Consider the following 20438-nt stretch of genomic DNA (forward strand, 5'->3'; position numbering starts at 1 on the left):
TGAAGGGGGCTCAAGGTTCCACACCTAACTCAAGCAGAGTTGTGTTTACTGAGCGCCTAAAGGTACCACGGAAAACCTCCTAGATACCCCCTCCCCCCACTGGTCCACAAATGAGATTGGAGCATAGCGCTCTGATCATGCTATAAGCATAAAAGTAGCGCTATATAAGAGCTATAAATTAATTAATGAATTAATTCTAAAATGTTCCACCACTAGGATTCTTAAACTATAACTCGACATTTACAGTATTAATTTTGGTTGAAATCAGAATAAAATTCACTCCTCTGTGATACTATATGCACTCATAAGCTATAAATAGTTCTAAATAGCAGAATTCCTTTTCACTTCACCAAAAGAAGCTCTGACATCTCAAGACACTAATTAATTATACATACATGTATAAATGCTTAAAACAAATCTTTGTATTCTCAAGTCAAAAAGTTCCATTTCTGTCATTTCTACTCTACACAGTAACAACTACATGCATGAATACTAGCAAACTATTCTTTACTCACTCATATTTCTGATTGGCCTGACTAATTCTCCAAATCTTCTTTTGGCTGGTATCAAAACCAAGACGCTTGATTTCAGCATCAAATGAGTACTTATAGACATCATCACCTAACAAAACAAAGGGAAACATTTCAATACAAACTTAGACATCATAGATTCATCCTTGTGAGAAACAAATAGCCTGATTTCTGATGGTCTCTATACACATATTTTTAGAGGAAATTACGGATATACTGTAATTGTTTTTCTTTTAAGTTATTCAATCAAATTACTTTTTTGTGTTAAATGTTCCCTAATCACCTAGGTATGTAAGACTGCTATCTCTATTAGGTTACTAGGCTTATTAATCACAATGAAACATAAACTAAATAACAAGCAAGTACAAAGACTGAGAAAACAAAATTAAAAAAAAACAACAAAATCTACCAAATAAAGTCAACCCAACAAAATGTAAAAAGAGTCGAAACTAAAGACTCCTAAGAACCCTCAATGAGTTGAACTCATTGCAACCTACCTGGCTTGCAGAGTCTAAGGTGGACATCTTCTGGCATCAAACTAATGGCAGGCCTCTCTTTCTGAAGTGCTGCCTGGTAGAACTTGTAGGCAAACAAAACTTCACTGCTGCTGGGCAGACCTGTCCAGTCCCTGAGCACAGACAAACACTGGGAGCAGTCCTCGGCAGTTGCAAAAGTACAGCTGTTGAAGAGATGACACTTGAGTCCAACAGTATTTATTTATAGATATACATTACAATCAAGTTATTTAGATATGGAATAGAACAGGCAAAAACTTTCAATCAAACAATAAACAAGCTTGACACGCTAGTGTTCTGCAAGGCCTGAATAGGTGTTACACCAAATACTGGAATAATAAACTAAAAGGCCACCACATGAATTAATCTAAAAATAAGCTAAGTGTTCCACTAAATACTACAAATGTGAGAAGTGTTCCGACATAAAATGCGGCAAGGGCGGCCAACCTCCGATGACGATGTGGACAAAACCCAACAGGACATCCAATGCCCAATACATGGCAAGCTCTTCAATGCAAAGAAACCTAATTGGTACATGTAGTTGACACCAGGTGGGAAGAGGCTCCAGACAATGCCAGTGACAGACCTATGCGGAAACAGCTTGCCGCTTAATGCGCCAGGAGGATCTGAGTCTAAGTAAGTCTAAGCACTAGTATAGCTGCCACTTTGTTAATTGAACGGGAGAATATGCAAATGTACTTGTTGACCAGAAATGTATATAAAGCCTTGATTTTGTGATTTTTAGTTAGTTACCACTCAGAATTTGTAGAGAGAGTTGGACACTAAAGAGCTGTATTGTAGAAATGTTCTTGCATTACTAAACAGTGAGGCTGTTCAAGAGTTGTCTGTTGTTTGAAGAGTAAACTAAAATAGTTCATCCACAACAATCAAAGGACTTGCATCATAACAACCAGTTTCCTTTGTTCTAACCCAGTCTTGAGATAAGAGCCACTGGTAATAGGGATGTAATATATTTCAAATCTGCTTGTATGTCTCCCATAAAGAACAATTGTACAAACAGGCAAGCAGAAAGGAAACTTCTGTTGGCTTCACGTTTTAAGAGTCCTAGACTCAACTTTTATATTACAAATAATTCTTACTTAATCAATTAAATTGATATCAGTATACATTTATAGTTGATTTATATTTACTACTGTACAGTATTTGAGTAGCTAACTAGTGTATGCAACAATCAATAACTTTGGCCTCATTGATTCTCTAAACAAAATAAAAAAAAAAAAATCCAAGATAAGAGATTATCAAGTTTACAATACTAACAGTGAAGATAGTTAATCAAGAATTTACTTTTTTTTTTCCCTTTTACAATGTATTTGTGTCTCATGTCATTAAATTGTATTCAATGGGGATCAAAACTTTAAAAATAATAAAAGTAGGAGGGTTCAATCCTAGTGATCTAAAACATCTAACAGCAACTACAATAAAAGTGAAAAAAAAAACAACAATGAATTACCGAAGATCTCTCAATGACCCACAAACTATTGTAAAAAAATGAAAACTAAACTCTATGGCCATATAACAAGGTCTTCGGGGCTTGCAAAGACCTTCCTTCAGGGAACAGTACCAGGAAAAAGAAGAAGAGGCAGACAGAAAGCCATGGGAAGACATAAAAGAATGGACAGGCCTGCCACTGAAAGAGGCTCTTAGATTATCTAAGGCAAAACATTAGAGAGGAATGGAGAAAGACGGTCAACAAATCTTGTGTGGTGCCCCAATGGTCCAACAGACTAAGGGAGAGGGGAAGGTGATCAAAGTTAAATAACCAATAAGTACATTTAATAGATAAATTCAGAAACAGTTCAATAGAAGAACTTCTTCACATTACAGGCACTTACCTATATGTGGAGGCATCTTTACACCCTATCCTCAGTCTCCTAGTTGCTTCAATGACAAACAACTCAGTCACCATCATCAGGGGCACGTTTATCAATGACCTCCGCTCACACACACAGAATCTGAAGTTAGTCACAATGGCATATCCGTCCACAGTTTTGGAGGATGTCAGTGGACGTTCACCAGGCAGCATGGGAATCTTAGGCCCCTGTTAATTATACACAAAAATATAATTACTTCAAAATATAACAACAGATGACAACCTTTTGAGTTACAAGAAACACTGATGACCACAAACCATCAGGGAATAATTTTTGCAAAGCCCCCTGAAAAAAAAAAGCATCAAAGTATTGTTGCAAGAACTCCTGTAACAAATCATATTGTATCGTGCTAACGCTTTCTCAAAACATATAGCATTGCTGTAATGCTCTCTGTACAAAAGCAGATAGTATCGCTGCTATGTTTTCTATAACAAAGCATATAGTATTGCTGTTATTTTCACTATAACAAAGCATATTGATAGTATTGCTGTTATTTTCTCTATAACAAACCATATAGTATTGCTGTTATGTTTTCTATAACAAACCATACAGCATTGCTATTTTCTCTATAACTAAGCTTATAGTATTGCTGTTGCAGAAATAAGCCAAATACCCATTGTATTATAAACAAAACAATAAGATACCAGGTAAAGAAAACAAAAATAATTTTATCCCGCTACTGGCCCATACTTTGTTAGGCAAACAGGAAATGGAGAAAAGATGGAGTAGTTTATAAACAATTTTAGATGTGATTCAAAGATAATCCTCCACGTTTCCGCTGAGGAAAAAGGGGTTATTTAAAATTTGATGAGAAGGAATGGAGTGGTCCATCTCTGGGTACACTAGTGTGGACAGTTTCTGACTGGGCAGCTTCGATGTGTGCTGTTCAATGGTTCACTAACAAACTTGACTGTGCTAAACATGTCTTCTCATTTCAGAAGTACATAGAAATAGTGGGAGAAGAAATGATAACACTTGATAAAATGAATGACCTCTACTCTTTCTACTGTGCTAATTAGTTTGTATTAGAGCCAGAAATCCTCTTCAGAAATTAATGCAAGGTGGGGGATATACTTTTCTAAATATTTTTCTCTATTGATGGCACCATAACATAGTTATAAAATAAACATTTAAATCAGTGGTTCCCAAACTTTTTTGACTCGTAGACCCCTTGCCATGTTTTCTGATTTTTGGTAGACCCCCCCCCCCCCCATATAGGAATTTGTTGTTCTATGAAGTAGTCCTTCAAACATTAAATATTAATTAACTAATTTGTCATAAATATCATTGTAAAAGTTTTCGCAAAGAGCAGTGTCTCATGTATTTCTGATTTTTCACGTGTGGCTCAAATATTGGGTCCGTGGAACTGTTTTCACTGACAGAAGGGGCGAAGGCGAGTAACTGGCACCTAAACCGGTAAGCTTCAATCAGAAATGGCTCATTAGCCTTGGCTTGCTACCCACATAGCAGAAGGAAAACTGAATTCAAAATTTTGCTGCCTTGCAACTATACTCAAACTTGGAAAAGGTTTTGTGATTACACCCTGAAGAAAAATAAGGAGCCGACGACCCTTAGGCAGTTTGCAGCACACAGCGCTACACCCTGTCAGAACACAGCGCTACACCCTGTCAGAACAGAACCTATGACGCTGCTGATCCTAAACTGTAAACTGGGTATATGTCGTTTGCAAAGAATCACATAAGAAGCTTTTAATTGTGTAACTCATGCCACTGATGTATTGTTGCTTAATGAAATTCTTTTATTAATATATAAAGTTTTCTGTAAGTAAAGAGATTTTGTAAGATGCTCACAAACCACCATCTTCTCTATATGATGTCGAAGAGAGATTTTGTTGGTCTATTATGAACTTTATCTTTGACTGTTCGAAAGTTTTTCAAATCTGTATCTATTTTGTCAGGGTGGCATTGTCTCAAATGATCCTCCAGCGTAATTGGTTTCATATCATCATTAAAGGGCAGTTAGGTAACCGCTTGTTTGACAAGGAAGGAACGAATCTCAATTTTAAATAATCTACGCTGTACAGTCTACATTTCTTTTTGTTAAACATTAATTACTTGTACACAAAATCAAGCTCTTTAAATAAGTATTGAAATGAAATATAACAATTTTCTTTTTGAATTGCAGGATAAACATTTAAAGGATAACCTGAGATACAAATCATATATTAGTGTATGAAAGCTATACTTTAATGGAATATAAAAATTAAGTTAGAACTTGCTAGGCTTAAAAAATCTATTGTCGTAGACCCCCGTGGGCATCTCATAGACCCCCAATTTATTTTTTCCCTTTCATAGACCCCTTGGAAGTCTTCGTAGACCCCTGGGGGTCTATATCGACCACTTTGGGAATCACTGATTTAAATTAAATTTCATTAACCAAGAAATGGATCAATATGAAAGATTTATTTCATTAACCAAGAAATGAATCCATATGAAAGATTTATGTCATTAACCAAGAAATGAATCAATATAAAAGATTTATGTCAATAACCAACAAATGAATCAATATGAATTCAAGGTAACTGAAATTGTGAGAAAACTTTGGTCTGGTTAGAACTTTTTCCACTTCTGAATGAATGCCAACTCTATAAATACATACATATCAATTTAATAAACTGACACCTAAAGCAAAGCTGTCGCTTTTACATGAATACAGCATACAAATGTAAAAAAAAAAAATGTCTATATAGAGTGGCATGTGGTCTATAAGGAATGTGCTGGGAGCTCACTTCCTGATATGGTCAAAACCATTGGCTGTATGACTAACTCTTATTTTATCCAATGACATGCAACACTTGGAGTTTTATAATAGAGCACATTCTCAACAGAGCAGCTGGTGTGGCTTTAACTCTCTGGGCTCTGTAGTCTACCAATGTCAACATGTAAACCATGAATTGGTCCACTATTTAGTGTATAGGACCACATCCAAGGCAATATTTGGTAGTGCCAGCATAGAGAATAAAAGTGCTGACTTTGGCCATTTGGAAATCAAGACTTAATGCAAACATAAAATGCAAGCAGGCAGACAAGAAACCAACTAGGCAGCCTAGTAGGCAAAACTGTTGTGATTCAGGTCACACTGGTCTCTAAGTACTCTGGCCTACTAACAGATGTCAACAACATGTTCTATCTACAGGGATATAGCACACACACAAATAGCACATACACACCCCCAGATTATCTTAGCTTTTAACACAACTAAACAAAAAATGAAGCTAAACTGACACAAACTAAAAAGGTCAGTGCATCCCAAGTCTAAAAGAGAGGAAACTGCAAAATACAACAGCCACTTGACCTTGTAGTAACTAACTTCAATAAATTTAAGTAACAAGTCCAAGGGCATGGGGTGGGGGGCATGTTAACCAGAAGTGGAAGTGGGAACAAGGACACTTCCACTTGAAGATACAAATGTTTCTCATGTATTTTTCTTTCATTAAGCAAATGCTTAGCCCCCCCCCCACACACACACACTTTCCTTTTAATGCTTTGCTCATTTTGAATGAGTACATAGCCCATTTCCTTAAATCCAAACTTTTGGACCCTAGTTTTGTTGCAGATAGACTACAATAGTTCAAATAATATTTGATCCAAGTATATGTTGCCTCCTCCAGCCCTGAAGCTACTATGGATCATCTGATATTCATAAAATGAGATGAATGCCTGGGCATTAGCTATGGTCAGAACGCTGTTACCCACGCTGTTACTCACACCGCTTAGGTAACCGCTGATGTATCCAAAGGTATGGCAAGCAACTGATACAGTTTGAAATCGGTGTCGCAGGCTCTTCCAGGGAGCAGTACTGTGTGCATCAAAGGGTCGCCAGCTCCTGATTTTTCCTCAGGGTTGACAGCCGAAGCCTTTCCCATGTTTATTCAGATACATTACCAAAATTAGAAGTGAGAGCCCATATAAGAACTTTTCCACTAGAAGATACCAAGAAACTCTACAGAGAGGTTAGCTCTATACACTTGAGTTTGTCAACAAAACAGAGAATACATAAATACACAGTGTAAAGGAGTCTGTTTGTCATTACAGTAAGATTAGAGCATGTAAGGTTTCTCCCAATAACCAATTTTAATCCCCCCCCCCCAAACCAAAAAAAAAAAAAGGCTTTATTTAGTATAATTGTAGCCTTTGACTGCTGATTGGACAATAGGTAGACTGTCCACACTTATTACAGCTAAAGAAGGGGGAGGATATTTTTTTAAGAAAAAGAAATTGCATTCTAATGCCTAAAGCTTCAGTTCAACAGAATGGGCCCAAATCAACTATTCCTAATGTAATCCCCATGACCAGCAAGGTATACCCAAACTTTATAGTGATGTTTACAAATGTCCATTCTGCAGCTAATGTGTCTATAAAGTAAATGTGATACAGAGTCCTTGCAAAGAACTAATTAAATGTAAACCAATGTGAATCTTGTTGTTGCTTGTTTGTTATGCATTGATTAAAACATAATCATTTACTCATGACCTATTAAAATGTAAAAACTAAATGGTTATATTTCCAGATGAAGCCAAGTATTTAAAGCCAATTCCAATCACATTAGAGAAATATTTTGACTTTGTACTAAATAAAACAGAATTATGTAAGCTCATGTTTGTTTTTTTTTTTAAATCTTGGATTTTAAATTTTAAAACAAAAAACATATAGATGTAACTTGTTTAGTGTTAGATTTCTTAATGGTAAGACACACACATTTAGACCAGGTAGTGATGCTCATTATTTAAAACATACCTTAGCACTATAATTGGGAGTCTGATGCTGTGCCACCTGTATGCAGTCTCTTGAATCCATTGGAGTTAGAGTCTGTGAAATACAAACAATTCAATAACATCAGAACTTAGAACAGTTCAACCATGGTATTAACAGTTACTGTGAAGGTAAAAGATTGACTTTGCCATGGAGAAGCTTAGGGCTATGATAACTTTGATAAAATTTCTACAAGGGGGAGGGGGGAGTAAAACTTTAGGGAAAATGGAGAGGGATTTAAACAAAAAAAAAATGTGTTCCGTTCAATTAGGCTACACTCTAATGAGTCTTCAAGTAACATAGATCTCCCCTACTGCCTCCCTCCTCTTGACCTGTCAGTGTGTCTCTTTCAATGCATAAGTCACAGAAACTCCTCCTCTACAGTAGACTATAATCTGGATATTGTGTACTGAGTAGGCTGCAAAATGAATACATACTTTTTTTTCACTTTTATTCAGTACAGTTGTCTACACATTTTTTTTTCTACTTTGCACAGTCAAACTGCCTATTGATTACTTTATATTGATGTCAAACTGCCTACTGATTACTTTATATTGCTGTCAAACTGCCTACTGATTACTTTATATTGATGTCAAACTGCCTACTGATTACTTTATATTGCTGTCAAACTGCCTACTGATTACTTTATATTGCTGTCAAACTGCCTACTGATCATTTTATATTGCTGTCAAACTGCCTACTGATTACTTTATATTGCTGTCAAACTGCCTACTGATTACTTTATATTGCTGTCAAACTGCCTACTGATCATTTTATATTGCTGTCAAACTGCCTACTGATTACTTTATATTGATGGCAAACTGCCTACTGATTACTTTATATTGCTGTCAAACTGCCCACTGATTACTTTATATTGCTGTCAAACTGCCTACTGATTACTTTATATTGCTGTCAAACTGCCTACTGATTACTTTATATTGATGGCACACTGCCTACTGATTACTTTATATTGATGGCACACTGCCTACTGATTACTTTATATTGCTGTCAAACTGCCTACTGATTACTTTATATTGCTGTCAAACTGCCTACTGATTACTTTATATTGCTGCCTACGGAGTAAAGGCCACTACTTTATATTATCAAGCCGCCCATCACCTACCCAGTAAACTCATTACTTTATATTATCAAGCTGCTTTCTGATATCTCTACTGTATAAAGTCAAACTAATGTATTGAGCTTGCATATAACAACAGCCATTCATTGTCAGACACTAAGTTCAGAGCTATATATAGAATCTATTTACTCGTTAGTCAAACTGATTGCCCATCTAGTTGGTCAGTAATAATTTATCTCCACTTGTCAAACTGATTGCCCATCTAGTTGGTCAGTAATAATTTATCTCCACTTGTCAAACTGATTGCCCATCTAGTTGGTCAGTAATAATTTATCTCCACTTGTCAAACTGATTGCCCATCTAGTTGGTCAGTAATAATTTATCTCCACTTGTCAAACTGATCGCCCATCTAGTTGGTCAGTAATAATTTATCTCCACTTGTCAAACTGATTGCCCATCTAGTTGGTCAGTAATAATTTATCTCCACTTGTCAAACTGATCGCCCATCTAGTTGGTCAGTAATAATTTATCTCCACTTGTCAAACTGATCGCCCATCTAGTTGGTCAGTAATAATTTATCTCCACTTGTCAAACTGATTGCCCATCTAGTTGGTCAGTAATAATTTATCTCCACTTGTCAAACTGATCGCCCATCTAGTTGGTCAGTAATAATTTATCTCCACTTGTCAAACTGATCGCCCATCTAGTTGGTCAGTAATAATTTATCGACACTTTTCCCATTTCTACCTGACCATCTGTATCCATAGGAACATCTACTGTCTCTATGTTAAATAAGCTGGACGGTATAATGTTATCTCCTTCAGAAAGATGTGCACTAGTACATAATAAGTGAGAAACTCTCTCAAAGCTCTCTTTGCCTCATGCCTTTAGGAAAACCTCTTCAAGTAGTAGAGTAGCCCAAACGTCCAGGCTACATTGATGATTGGACTACATAGCAAGCCAGCAGGACTTCTAGGACATGTCAAACTGGATGCCCCTGTGAACCATTTGCACTGCAACTTAACGTGAGACGTCTGAGCTACTCAAAGTGTAAGACTAGTGAAGGATACAAGTGTAGGATACAAGTGAAGGATACAAGTGTAGGATACAAGTGTAGGACAAATCAATGCTAGAACTTCATCCAGCAGATGTTGTCAAGTGAATCACAAAGATATGTAACTTCCCCCTTATGCATATATGCTGAAGGCTGTACATCAATAATACTACACTCAGATCAACACTGTATCAGATGACCCGACGCACGCGTGAGTCATGCAACACACAGACAGTAAAACATATAAATGTCCTGTAATACATGCAAAGATAGAGCTATTAATGTGATCTCTTTGTCAAAGTGGCTACATATCAAGGGGGGGGGGCTAGCTTTTCAAACTTTACTCGAGCTGAGGTTATGTTTGTTAAACGCCTGATGGGAGCCTTCACCAGATACCCTCTCCCCGCCACCGGCTCACAAAAGAGATAGGACCCTAACGCACTGAGCAAAGATACGCTTTAACGTTCCCGGTTCAGACCTTGCGATGTAGAGGGGCGCTAAACAGAAATGCTAGTTTTGACAAACCCGTTCTGATAAAATGTGTGATAATACCATTCCTTCCCATCTGACTTCAGGACTAGTCACTATTTAAAGTCCGGCATCGTGGGTCGAACATCGCTCACAATCTGCAAGATCTAATAAGATTAATGGACACTTTAACTTGTCAACGAGCATTCAAGTTCATTCAACAAGATGCATGCACCAATAGCCCCAATAGCACCAATAACCCCAATAGCACCAATCGACAAAAAAAAGGTAAGGACTTAACACAATAATGAAGCACTGTCTTTCACGCACACACTAGCGCACAGACACATACCTCTGGTGCAGTTAGGTTGTCACTGACATGCCTCAACACCTCGCCGACACAAAGCCACATGATAATGTTCAGAAAACAAAATGACCTCACGGAACGGTCACACGCGGTCAATTAAGTCCAGCAATGACCCCCGGAACTACCTTCACAGCAGCACGAATGGCCGCGGTCGCTACAACACAGGCACGCTGAGGCGGCGGCTCTAAATCTCAATGTAATAAATCTGTCAACGTGTGACCAAGACTTGCATTCCACGGCTCGCAGCACAACAGAAGAACAAGGTTTTTTAAAAAAGTAAACATTATTATGTGGTATTATTGTTTGCGTAGGTTCACTCCCCTTGCCTCCATTTCTTCCCCCTCACCACCCCGCCCCGCTTCGTCCCCTTTTTGTCAATGAAGACGTTCAACACACCATTTAAAAAAAAAAAAAAAAAACGCGTGCAAAAGTGAAACTGCACCGACGTGCCAAGTTGGCTAAACGTTATGGCCTTGATAAGTTGACGCCTGCTAGACAATCTGGCTAACGTGATTGCCTACCCTTTCTTATTTCACATGACCCTGCCGTGGGGGAATGTTTTGTGCCTTCTTGACACAGTCCCACCTCCTCTAGCGACCGTGTGGTTCGGGAATATCCATTCAGTGACGAGGTAGAACATCTCCCCTTTCAAAACAATCAGCTCCTAAAGAATTTCATGGGGCAATCATTATCCTACTATGTAAACACACACTGGAATCAGTGGAATGGCTTCGAAACAAAAATAGTTTCTTTATATGAATATTTCTAATCATGTACTAACAATATATAAATGTCATTTCCCAGAAAATGATTTGGTTCAGTGTAAAATATTACATCGAAATCTCGAGATTCTAACGAAGTATTTAGATTTTAAAACACGAGGCAATCGTTAAGCTATTTTTGTTCAGGCACTTTTTGTTTTTAACTATTGTCTAGATGTAATGAGTAGACCAAGAGTCGACATGTGTTTTGATGGTAACAATAGACCGTTTGATGGATTGACAAACTAGAAGGAAGCGAAAAGAAACGTTTGAGACTACAAGGAAATAAAAACCATATTCAACATCGAGATAACAATGTTCATCTAGTGGAGCGCCACTGAGAAACTTATTTAAAAAACAAAAGGGGGGGGGACTAACCAGACACTTGGGCGAGAAGCAGACACGCTACAAGAGACAGACAATGAGAGGGAGAAAAGGGGGGGGGGGTAGGGAACACGGGCGAAAAAAACAGAATTTACCAGACAACGAAACAAACATACAATTCTACACTCCAAAGTGAATCAATGACTGTGACCCAAGATACAAGCAAACACCCCCCCCCCCCCCCAGCTAACAGAGCAGACAGTGGCCCAGAACCTGCTACGCTCAGCAAGAACACGTGTGTTCCCCATTGGTTTCCATTCCGTGTTCAAACATTGCATCATAACCTCTCTACTACCAACTGTCACCAAGAACCGAATCAAAACCTTCCAAAGTAGAGTCTAACTAAACAAAAAAACATTTAAAACAACTTCAACAAGATGAAGTCTAAACTACAGAAGCCCATACAGTGCTTGGAGAGTTAATTCGTCTGGCCAACCTGTGGCGCCACTCAGAACAAACTAGCATGCTACGATCTAGATCTACGTGGACAGTCAGTGTGTGTAGAGCACACTTTGTACAGCCACACAATGCCGTCGAAACACTACACGAAATCAATGTAGATATAAACAAGGCGACACTTGTATTCGCACACACACATACCTAACGTGTCAATGTCAATGATCAACACTTAGAGTGGAGTATTTCTTGTCAAATATCGCTTTCAATGATTTCCCCCACGAGTTCAACACACAAGTCTAAGTCATTCTTTTGTAAGCCAGTGGTTCAGACCTAGTCCACTCTACACAGTACAACACTATACAGTCTCGAGTTTGATAAACACACACTTACTGTAGCCAAGAACGTCGGCTATAAAGTGTCAGGCCTGGCTCGTGAGCACAGATATCCAGCGCGCGTGAGCCGCACGTTCCAGACAACACAATGCCGGCATCTGACGCCACGTTCGAGTGGGTGGAATACCAATCAATACAAAGTTGTTGTTTGAAATAAATAAAAAAAAAAAAAGACATTCACTGTGAAGAGAATCAATATGCTGGTTAGGACTATTTTAATGGCCGGCAACATTATTTACATAATGAGAGGGCATTACAAAGTGACCGGGCCAACATTCATTACTTAATTTTATTACGCCAAGGTCGAGCCTCTATAACTCCCAGAATTTCGGAACTAATTGGTCTCAGCGGTGACATCACACTTAGTGGACACAGTCATTTCTGTTTCACTGTTACTAAACATATTTTAGTTTGCATGGCTCCTATACTCTTACAATAGGAAAGCAAACGAAGATAAATTACTTGATAGGTAGATTACTTGATAGATAGATTACTTGATAGGTAGATTACTTGATAGGTAGATTAATTTACAGATAGATTACTTGATAGGTAGATTAATTGACAGATAGATAACTTGATAGGTAGATTAAATGATAGATAGATTACTTGATGGGTAGATTAATTGACAGATAGATAACTTGATAGGTAGATTAATTGATAGGTAGATTAATTGATAGATAGATTACTTGATAGGTAGATTAATTGACAGATAGATAACTTGATAGGTAGATTAATTGATAGGTAGATTAATTGATAGATAGATTACTTGATGGGTAGATTACCTAATAAATAGATTACTCGATAGATAGGCTACTAATGAATGAAGCTAGTCTACAGCCTTGTTTTTATTGCTTAAAAGCATGATTATATGTATTAGTTGTTAAGAGAAACAAAAGGGGGTGTGGGAGATGATGGAGTCCAGGGTTTCAACGAACACAACATTATATACATATCAAATAGCAATAAGAAATTCCTTTTTGACTACATGTATTTTTGAGACTTAAAATTTATCTAATGATTGTACAAACCTTCACATGGAAAGAAAATATTAAAACAAAACAAGGAAAAAGTAAAAAAAAAAAAAAACTTTTTTGAAAAAAAAAAAAAAAGAAAAAAAAAAAAAAAAAAAGCGTATACTAGGCGTAGCTGTATCCATTAGTTTGGATCAGCTATGTCATTAAATTTGTAATTGACCAAGACTCAAAATAATTAATCTGTACGATTAGAAATATTTTTACCAATTGTTTTTTGTTTAGCGCAATTTCATGCTGCTAGCTTTCTCAATGAGCTATGCTCCTATCACTTGTCTGGATCAGTTGGAAAGGGGTGGGGAGGAGAAAGAAAGGGGATATCCCAGTGAAGGTTATCGTGATCGCTTTCTAAATGTATTTTATTTCTTAAAAAGTTGTGAGACTTGAATTCGAACTAGAGGGTTCAATCCTCCTCAACTGAATACACTAACCACTGTGCCAGAAAAGTGCTTATGAAAACAGAAGGTTTCATAGTTATCTATTGTTAGTTTCAAACTTTTAATAAGCGTCGACCTAATTCTCTAAACAAAGTATGAAAGGGACTAGTTCAACTTATACTACCATATGTCAAGTACAATTTCTTTCCCTTGTTTGATACCAAACAAAAAAATGACCAACAGTTTATTAACTAATGGGTTAATATGTTATTCTTGTTTTGTCAGGTAAAAGAAATAATTGTGCAAATTTCAACTTGATCCGAGATTGGGTTTGGGAGAAATAACGTGTACAAAAAGTGTAACAGACAGAGTGAGTTGATTTAAAGCTTTGTCTAAAAAATAATAATAATTTTGCTTTGTAGGACTGCACTGACCTTTAGATCTTCTGGTTCAGTTCGACTCTCCAGTAATTTCTCACTAACAGGCTTTTCACTAATCAGTCCCGAACCTTCAGTAGCGTCCGGTACTGTTCGGGTAGAGTTAAGTAGAACAGACTCAACAGTACGAACGTCCTCAGCGGGGTCACTCTGGTCGATGTCCGAGCGTGACACCGAGTCTGGTTCAGCTGGGGTTTCCAGTGATTGGAGTCCACTAGCTGAGAGGGTTCTTTCTGAAAATGGGTTTACATAATCAGCGCCCGGCTCTGCCAGTGTCACGTCGGAATACTGATTGGAGCTTTCTGAAGCGCCTTCGAGTAGAAGAACGGACTGTTGGGCGCTTTCGTATTGGGGGGCGCCTTCGAGTAGAAGAACGGACTGTTGGGCGCTTTCGTATTGGGGGGCGCCTTCGAGTAGAAGAACGGACTGTTGGGCGCTTTCGTATTGGGGGGCGCCTTCGAGTTGAGGAACGGACTGTTGGATGCCTTCTTGTGTATCCACAGACTTCTGGGGGGAAAAAAAACATGAACATGAAATCATTCATCCATCAAATATGTTCATTAGATAGACACACAGAGAGTAACACATTCAATGTATCATAGATGCCTCCAGCCACAGCCCCGCAACGTCCGCGCAGAATGGCAAATGACATGCCCCTAGCGTACACGAGTAAGCCAGATCTAGGTGACATCAGATACGGGACTCTAGAACCGGACAAAACACGACGGCAAAGTCAAAAACTAAAGCCACATTCTTAACGAACAAATATAAACATGACCTTGAATGACGACAACGTAAAAAAAGTGGTGTCTCTAGGTCTAAAAGTGTCTCAACAACAAACGTGTTAGTTGAAGTTATTACCGCTGACGTGAACACTAACAAAACAACGTCAATCTTATCTCACCGCATGAAGACCAACAGCAAACAAAGAGGAGGGGGGGGGGAGAGATAGAACAACTACATCTAGATCTGTAGATCTTGGGAATGAAACACAATGTTATTATTTCCCGCCTAAGCGACCAACCCCGTGGCCGCACAATGTCTATTGAATGGTACATACTTCCTAATGGTGACGTTGGCTTCTAGATTCTACTTCGCTCATTCCCTCTTAAGCTCAGGAAAAAAAAAAAAAAGCAAAATATAATTTAAAAAAAAAATATCTTATGTAAGCCAAAGAACTGCACATTTACAGCCTTAGGTCTCACGACTGTGCGATTTACTTCCCTTAACTGAATCAAACAATATTAATTTATTACCACTCATTAATTCATTATTTGGTTCACTTTTTGTTAGTGAGGTGATAGAAGAGCTGTACAAAATGTGTCCTAGACAGACAGAGTGAGTTGATATAAAAGCTGTACAAAATGTGTCCTAGACAGACAGAGTGAGGTGATATAAAAGCTGTACAAAATGTGTCCTAGACAGACAGAGTGAGTTGATATAAAAGCTGTACAAAATGTGTCCTAGACAGACAGAGTGAGTTGATATAAAAGCTGTACAAAATGTGTCCTAGACAGACAGAGTGAGTTGATATAAAAGCTGTACAAAATGTGTCCTAGACAGACAGAGTGAGTTGATATAAAAGCTGTACAAAATGTGTCCTAGACAGACAGAGTGAGTTGATATAAAAGCTGTACAAAATGTGTCCTAGACAGACAGAGTGAGTTGATATAAAAGCTGTACAAAATGTGTCCTAGACAGACAGAGTGAGTTGATATAAAAGCTGTACAAAATGTGTCCTAGACAGACAGAGTGAGGTGATATAAAAGCTGTACAAAATGTGTCCTAGACAGACAGAGTGAGTTGATATAAAAGCTGTACAAAATGTGTCCTAGACAGACAGAGTGAGGTGATAAAAAAGCTGTACAAAATGTGTCCTAAACAGACAGAGTGAGTTGATAGAAGAGCTGTACAAAATGTGTCCTAGACAGACAGAGTGAGGTGATATAAAAGCTGTACAAAATGTGTCCTAGACAGACAGAGTGAGTTGATATAAAAGCTGTACAAAATGTGTCCTAGACAGACAGAGTGAGTTGATATAAAAGCTGTACAAAATGTGTCCTAGACAGACAGAGTGAGTTGATATAAAAGCTGTACAAAATGTGTCCTAGACAGACAGAGTGAGTTGATAGAAGAGCTGTACAAAATGTGTCCTAGACAGACAGAGTGAGTTGATATAAAAGCTGTACAAAATGTGTCCTAGACAGACAGAGTGAGGTGATAGAAGAGCTGTACAAAATGTGTCCTAGACAGACAGAGTGAGTTGATATAAAAGCTGTACAAAATGTGTCCTAGACAGACAGAGTGAGTTGATATAAAAGCTGTACAAAATGTGTCCTAGACAGACAGAGTGAGTTGATATAAAAGCTGTACAAAATGTGTCCTAGACAGACAGAGTGAGGTGATAGAAGAGCTGTACAAAATGTGTCCTAGACAGACAGAGTGAGTTGATATAAAAGCTGTACAAAATGTGTCCTAGACAGACAGAGTGAGGTGATAGAAGAGCTGTACAAAATGTGTCCTAGACAGACAGAGTGAGTTGATATAAAAGCTGTACAAAATGTGTCCTAGACAGACAGAGTGAGTTGATATAAAAGCTGTACAAAATGTGTCCTAGACAGACAGAGTGAGTTGATATAAAAGCTGTACAAAATGTGTCCTAGACAGACAGAGTGAGGTGATAGAAGAGCTGTACAAAATGTGTCCTAGACAGACAGAGTGAGTTGATATAAAAGCTGTACAAAATGTGTCCTAGACAGACAGAGTGAGGTGATATAAAAGCTGTACAAAATGTGTCCTAGACAGACAGAGTGAGTTGATATAAAAGCTGTACAAAATGTGTCCTAGACAGACAGAGTGAGTTGATATAAAAGCTGTACAAAATGTGTCCTAGACAGACAGAGTGAGTTGATATAAAAGCTGTACAAAATGTGTCCTAGACAGACAGAGTGAGGTGATATAAAAGCTGTACAAAATGTGTCCTAGACAGACAGAGTGAGTTGATATAAAAGCTGTACAAAATGTGTCCTAGACAGACAGAGTGAGTTGATATAAAAGCTGTACAAAATGTGTCCTAGACAGACAGAGTGAGTTGATATAAAAGCTGTACAAAATGTGTCCTAGACAGACAGAGTGAGTTGATATAAAAGCTGTACAAAATGTGTCCTAGACAGACAGAGTGAGGTGACATATAAGCTGTACAAAATGTGTCCTAGACAGACAGAGTGAGTTGATATAAAAGCTGTACAAAATGTGTCCTAGACAGACAGAGTGAGTTGATATAAAAGCTGTACAAAATGTGTCCTAGACAGACAGAGTGAGTTGATAGAAGAGCTGTACAAAATGTGTCCTAGACAGACAGAGTGAGTTGATATAAAAGCTGTACAAAATGTGTCCTAGACAGACAGAGTGAGGTGACATATAAGCTGTACAAAATGTGTCCTAGACAGACAGAGTGAGTTGATATAAAAGCTGTACAAAATGTGTCCTAGACAGACAGAGTGAGTTGATATAAAAGCTGTACAAAATGTGTCCTAGACAGACAGAGTGAGTTGATAGAAGAGCTGTACAAAATGTGTCCTAGACAGACAGAGTGAGGTGATATAAAAGCTGTACAAAATGTGTCCTAGACAGACAGAGTGAGTTGATATAAAAGCTGTACAAAATGTGTCCTAGACAGACAGAGTGAGGGGATAGAAGAGCTGTACAAAATGTGTCCTAGACAGACAGAGTGAGTTGATATAAAAGCTGTACAAAATGTGTCCTAGACAGACAGAGTGAGGTGATATAAAAGCTGTACAAAATGTGTCCTAGACAGACAGAGTGAGTTGATATAAAAGCTGTACAAAATGTGTCCTAGACAGACAGAGTGAGTTGATATAAAAGCTGTACAAAATGTGTCCTAGACAGACAGAGTGAGTTGATATAAAAGCTGTACAAAATGTGTCCTAGACAGACAGAGTGAGTTGATATAAAAGCTGTACAAAATGTGTCCTAGACAGACAGAGTGAGGTGACATATAAGCTGTACAAAATGTGTCCTAGACAGACAGAGTGAGGTGACATATAAGCTGTACAAAATGTGTCCTAGACAGACAGAGTGAGTTGATATAAAAGCTGTACAAAATGTGTCCTAGACAGACAGAGTGAGGTGATAGAAGAGCTGTACAAAATGTGTCCTAGACAGAGTGAGGTGATAGAAAAAGCTTTAGAATAAGAACGTAGTGTCCAGAAAAGATTGTTGTATTGATCAAAGTATGCCAACAGTTTTCATAGACTTCCGCAGACCAGCGTTTCTTTGTTATTATTTTACGATACCGTTAAACTATGGAAGTTGTGTATTCAATGAAGAAGACCACGCTCACATCGATTAGCTCCATTAGGATGGCCATGTGGCAGCAGGCTTACACAAACAGTTCATGGACATTGAGACTCTGGACGGAGTCCACTTGAATTTTTAAAAAAAAAATGTTTATTTTTTTCAGTGTTACAATTAAAAGGAAGGCCATTAATTGACATGAACTCCAATTAGAATTGGAGGAAACAAGTCACTTCAGAATTAGGGCCTGTTTTAAAGCAGTGATGCCCTAATTCGACATGCGGGGCATTTTTTTTTTAATTTCCGATACTCGTGTCACGGGCCATTATTAACGAGAAGATAAAAAAAAAAAAATTGACCTGAAACTATTTGATTATAAACCCATTTGATCTAGATCTAGTTATTAGATTGATTAATCAAATAGTTGAAGTTTCTCTCTTTTTTACGCGTCGGAAATAGGCTTCATTTCTCTGCTTAAAATGTGAGCAACACTCTCATGAGTCCTTCAATCTTATCTTATCTTCTTATATAATACAGACGTTACTTCAAAAAGAAGATGATTACGTCCTACGCATCATGCATTTAGTCATGCATATTATCCAATGACTTAAATTCTGCCAAGTCACTGGTTTTCCTGGCTAGCTCAGGCTACCCATTCCATGCTCTAATAGCACTAGGGAAGAAGGAGTATTTGTACAAATTTGTCCTAGCATATGGGACGAGGAATGTGCCTTTATCTTTGTGTCAGTATTTTATTAAATTTTGTTTTCGTATTTGAAGATTATGGTTCAGTGTTTTATGTATAATTTCTACTTTACTTTTGAGTCTTCTGTCCTGAAGGCTTTCTAAATTTAGTGATTTTACTAAAGGTGTTACTCTAGTCAAATGTGAATATTCGTTTGTTATGGATCTCACTGCTCTATTTTGTGTCTGTTCCAGTTTCTTAATGTTTTCTTGAGTTGAGGGGTCCCAAACGGAGGATGCATATTCTATTATTGGCCTAACCAAGGTTAAATAACATTTTAGTTTTATGTTCTCATTTGATTTATAGAAATTTCTTTTAATAGTTTATCAATCAAATATGTCGCCATATTCGTTTCATAGTGCCCTTTATATGTTATTACTTTTCAAAACAGCCATACTTTCTTTACAAAACAAATCTGTTGGCTTATTTTCACGTTCCTAGAAAATGTAAAGATCCGTTCAACTTTTCCTGGTACATTCTACATACACATTCCCATTTTATAAACACAAAGGTTAAAGGTCATTGTACTAAGTCATCAGAGAAAAATGGAGGGACCTAACGTAGGTAAAGATACATTTTACAACCTTTTAAAAAAAAAAAAGGGGGGGGGGGCTTTTCCTACACTTTGAGCCGACTTTTCAGCGGGCCTCATTCGGCCCGCGGGCCGTATTTTGGTCATCACTGGTTTAGAGCATTAGGCGACTTAAGGATATTTAGGTTGAGTTCCATGGGTTCAAGGTTAAATCTGTGTCACTTGTTTTAGACCAGCCGAATCTATTTTTCTCTAGCTCTATGTTAAATCTCATTTTAGTCTAGTAGTCACTTGATTCTGTCATCATGGTCACGTCACCGGTAGCATTAGTTAGTAATCCACTCTCACAGATCTGCCGATCCATATGGTGTGACATTATGTGTTCCT

At 37.7% G+C, this 20438-nt stretch overlaps 1 protein-coding gene across 6 annotated transcripts in view; it reads right to left on the reverse strand.

Annotated features, from left to right (window-relative positions):
• Positions 1-20438, reverse strand: part of LOC106078371 (myotubularin-related protein 4-like) — a 53936-nt gene that overhangs the window by 19002 nt on the left and 14496 nt on the right. For 2 of the 6 annotated variants that reach the window (XM_056007111.1, XM_056007114.1), the window contains exons 2-6: positions 14455-14964; positions 7695-7766; positions 2899-3104; positions 1028-1209; positions 516-621 (exon numbers count right to left, since the gene is read on the reverse strand). In XM_056007111.1, coding sequence (XP_055863086.1) covers positions 516-621; positions 1028-1209; positions 2899-3104; positions 7695-7766; positions 14455-14964 — 1076 coding nt within the window. Of the gene's footprint in view, positions 1-515; positions 622-1027; positions 1210-2898; positions 3105-7694; positions 7767-10661; positions 10929-12421; positions 12548-14454; positions 14965-20438 lie in introns of those variants that run through there. The other 4 variants (XM_056007113.1, XM_056007116.1, XM_056007115.1 and 1 more) reach the window with 4 other exon arrangements.

Source organism: Biomphalaria glabrata, chromosome 12 (assembly GCF_947242115.1).
Source record: "Biomphalaria glabrata chromosome 12, xgBioGlab47.1, whole genome shotgun sequence".
Classification (NCBI taxonomy): domain Eukaryota; kingdom Metazoa; phylum Mollusca; class Gastropoda; family Planorbidae; genus Biomphalaria; species Biomphalaria glabrata.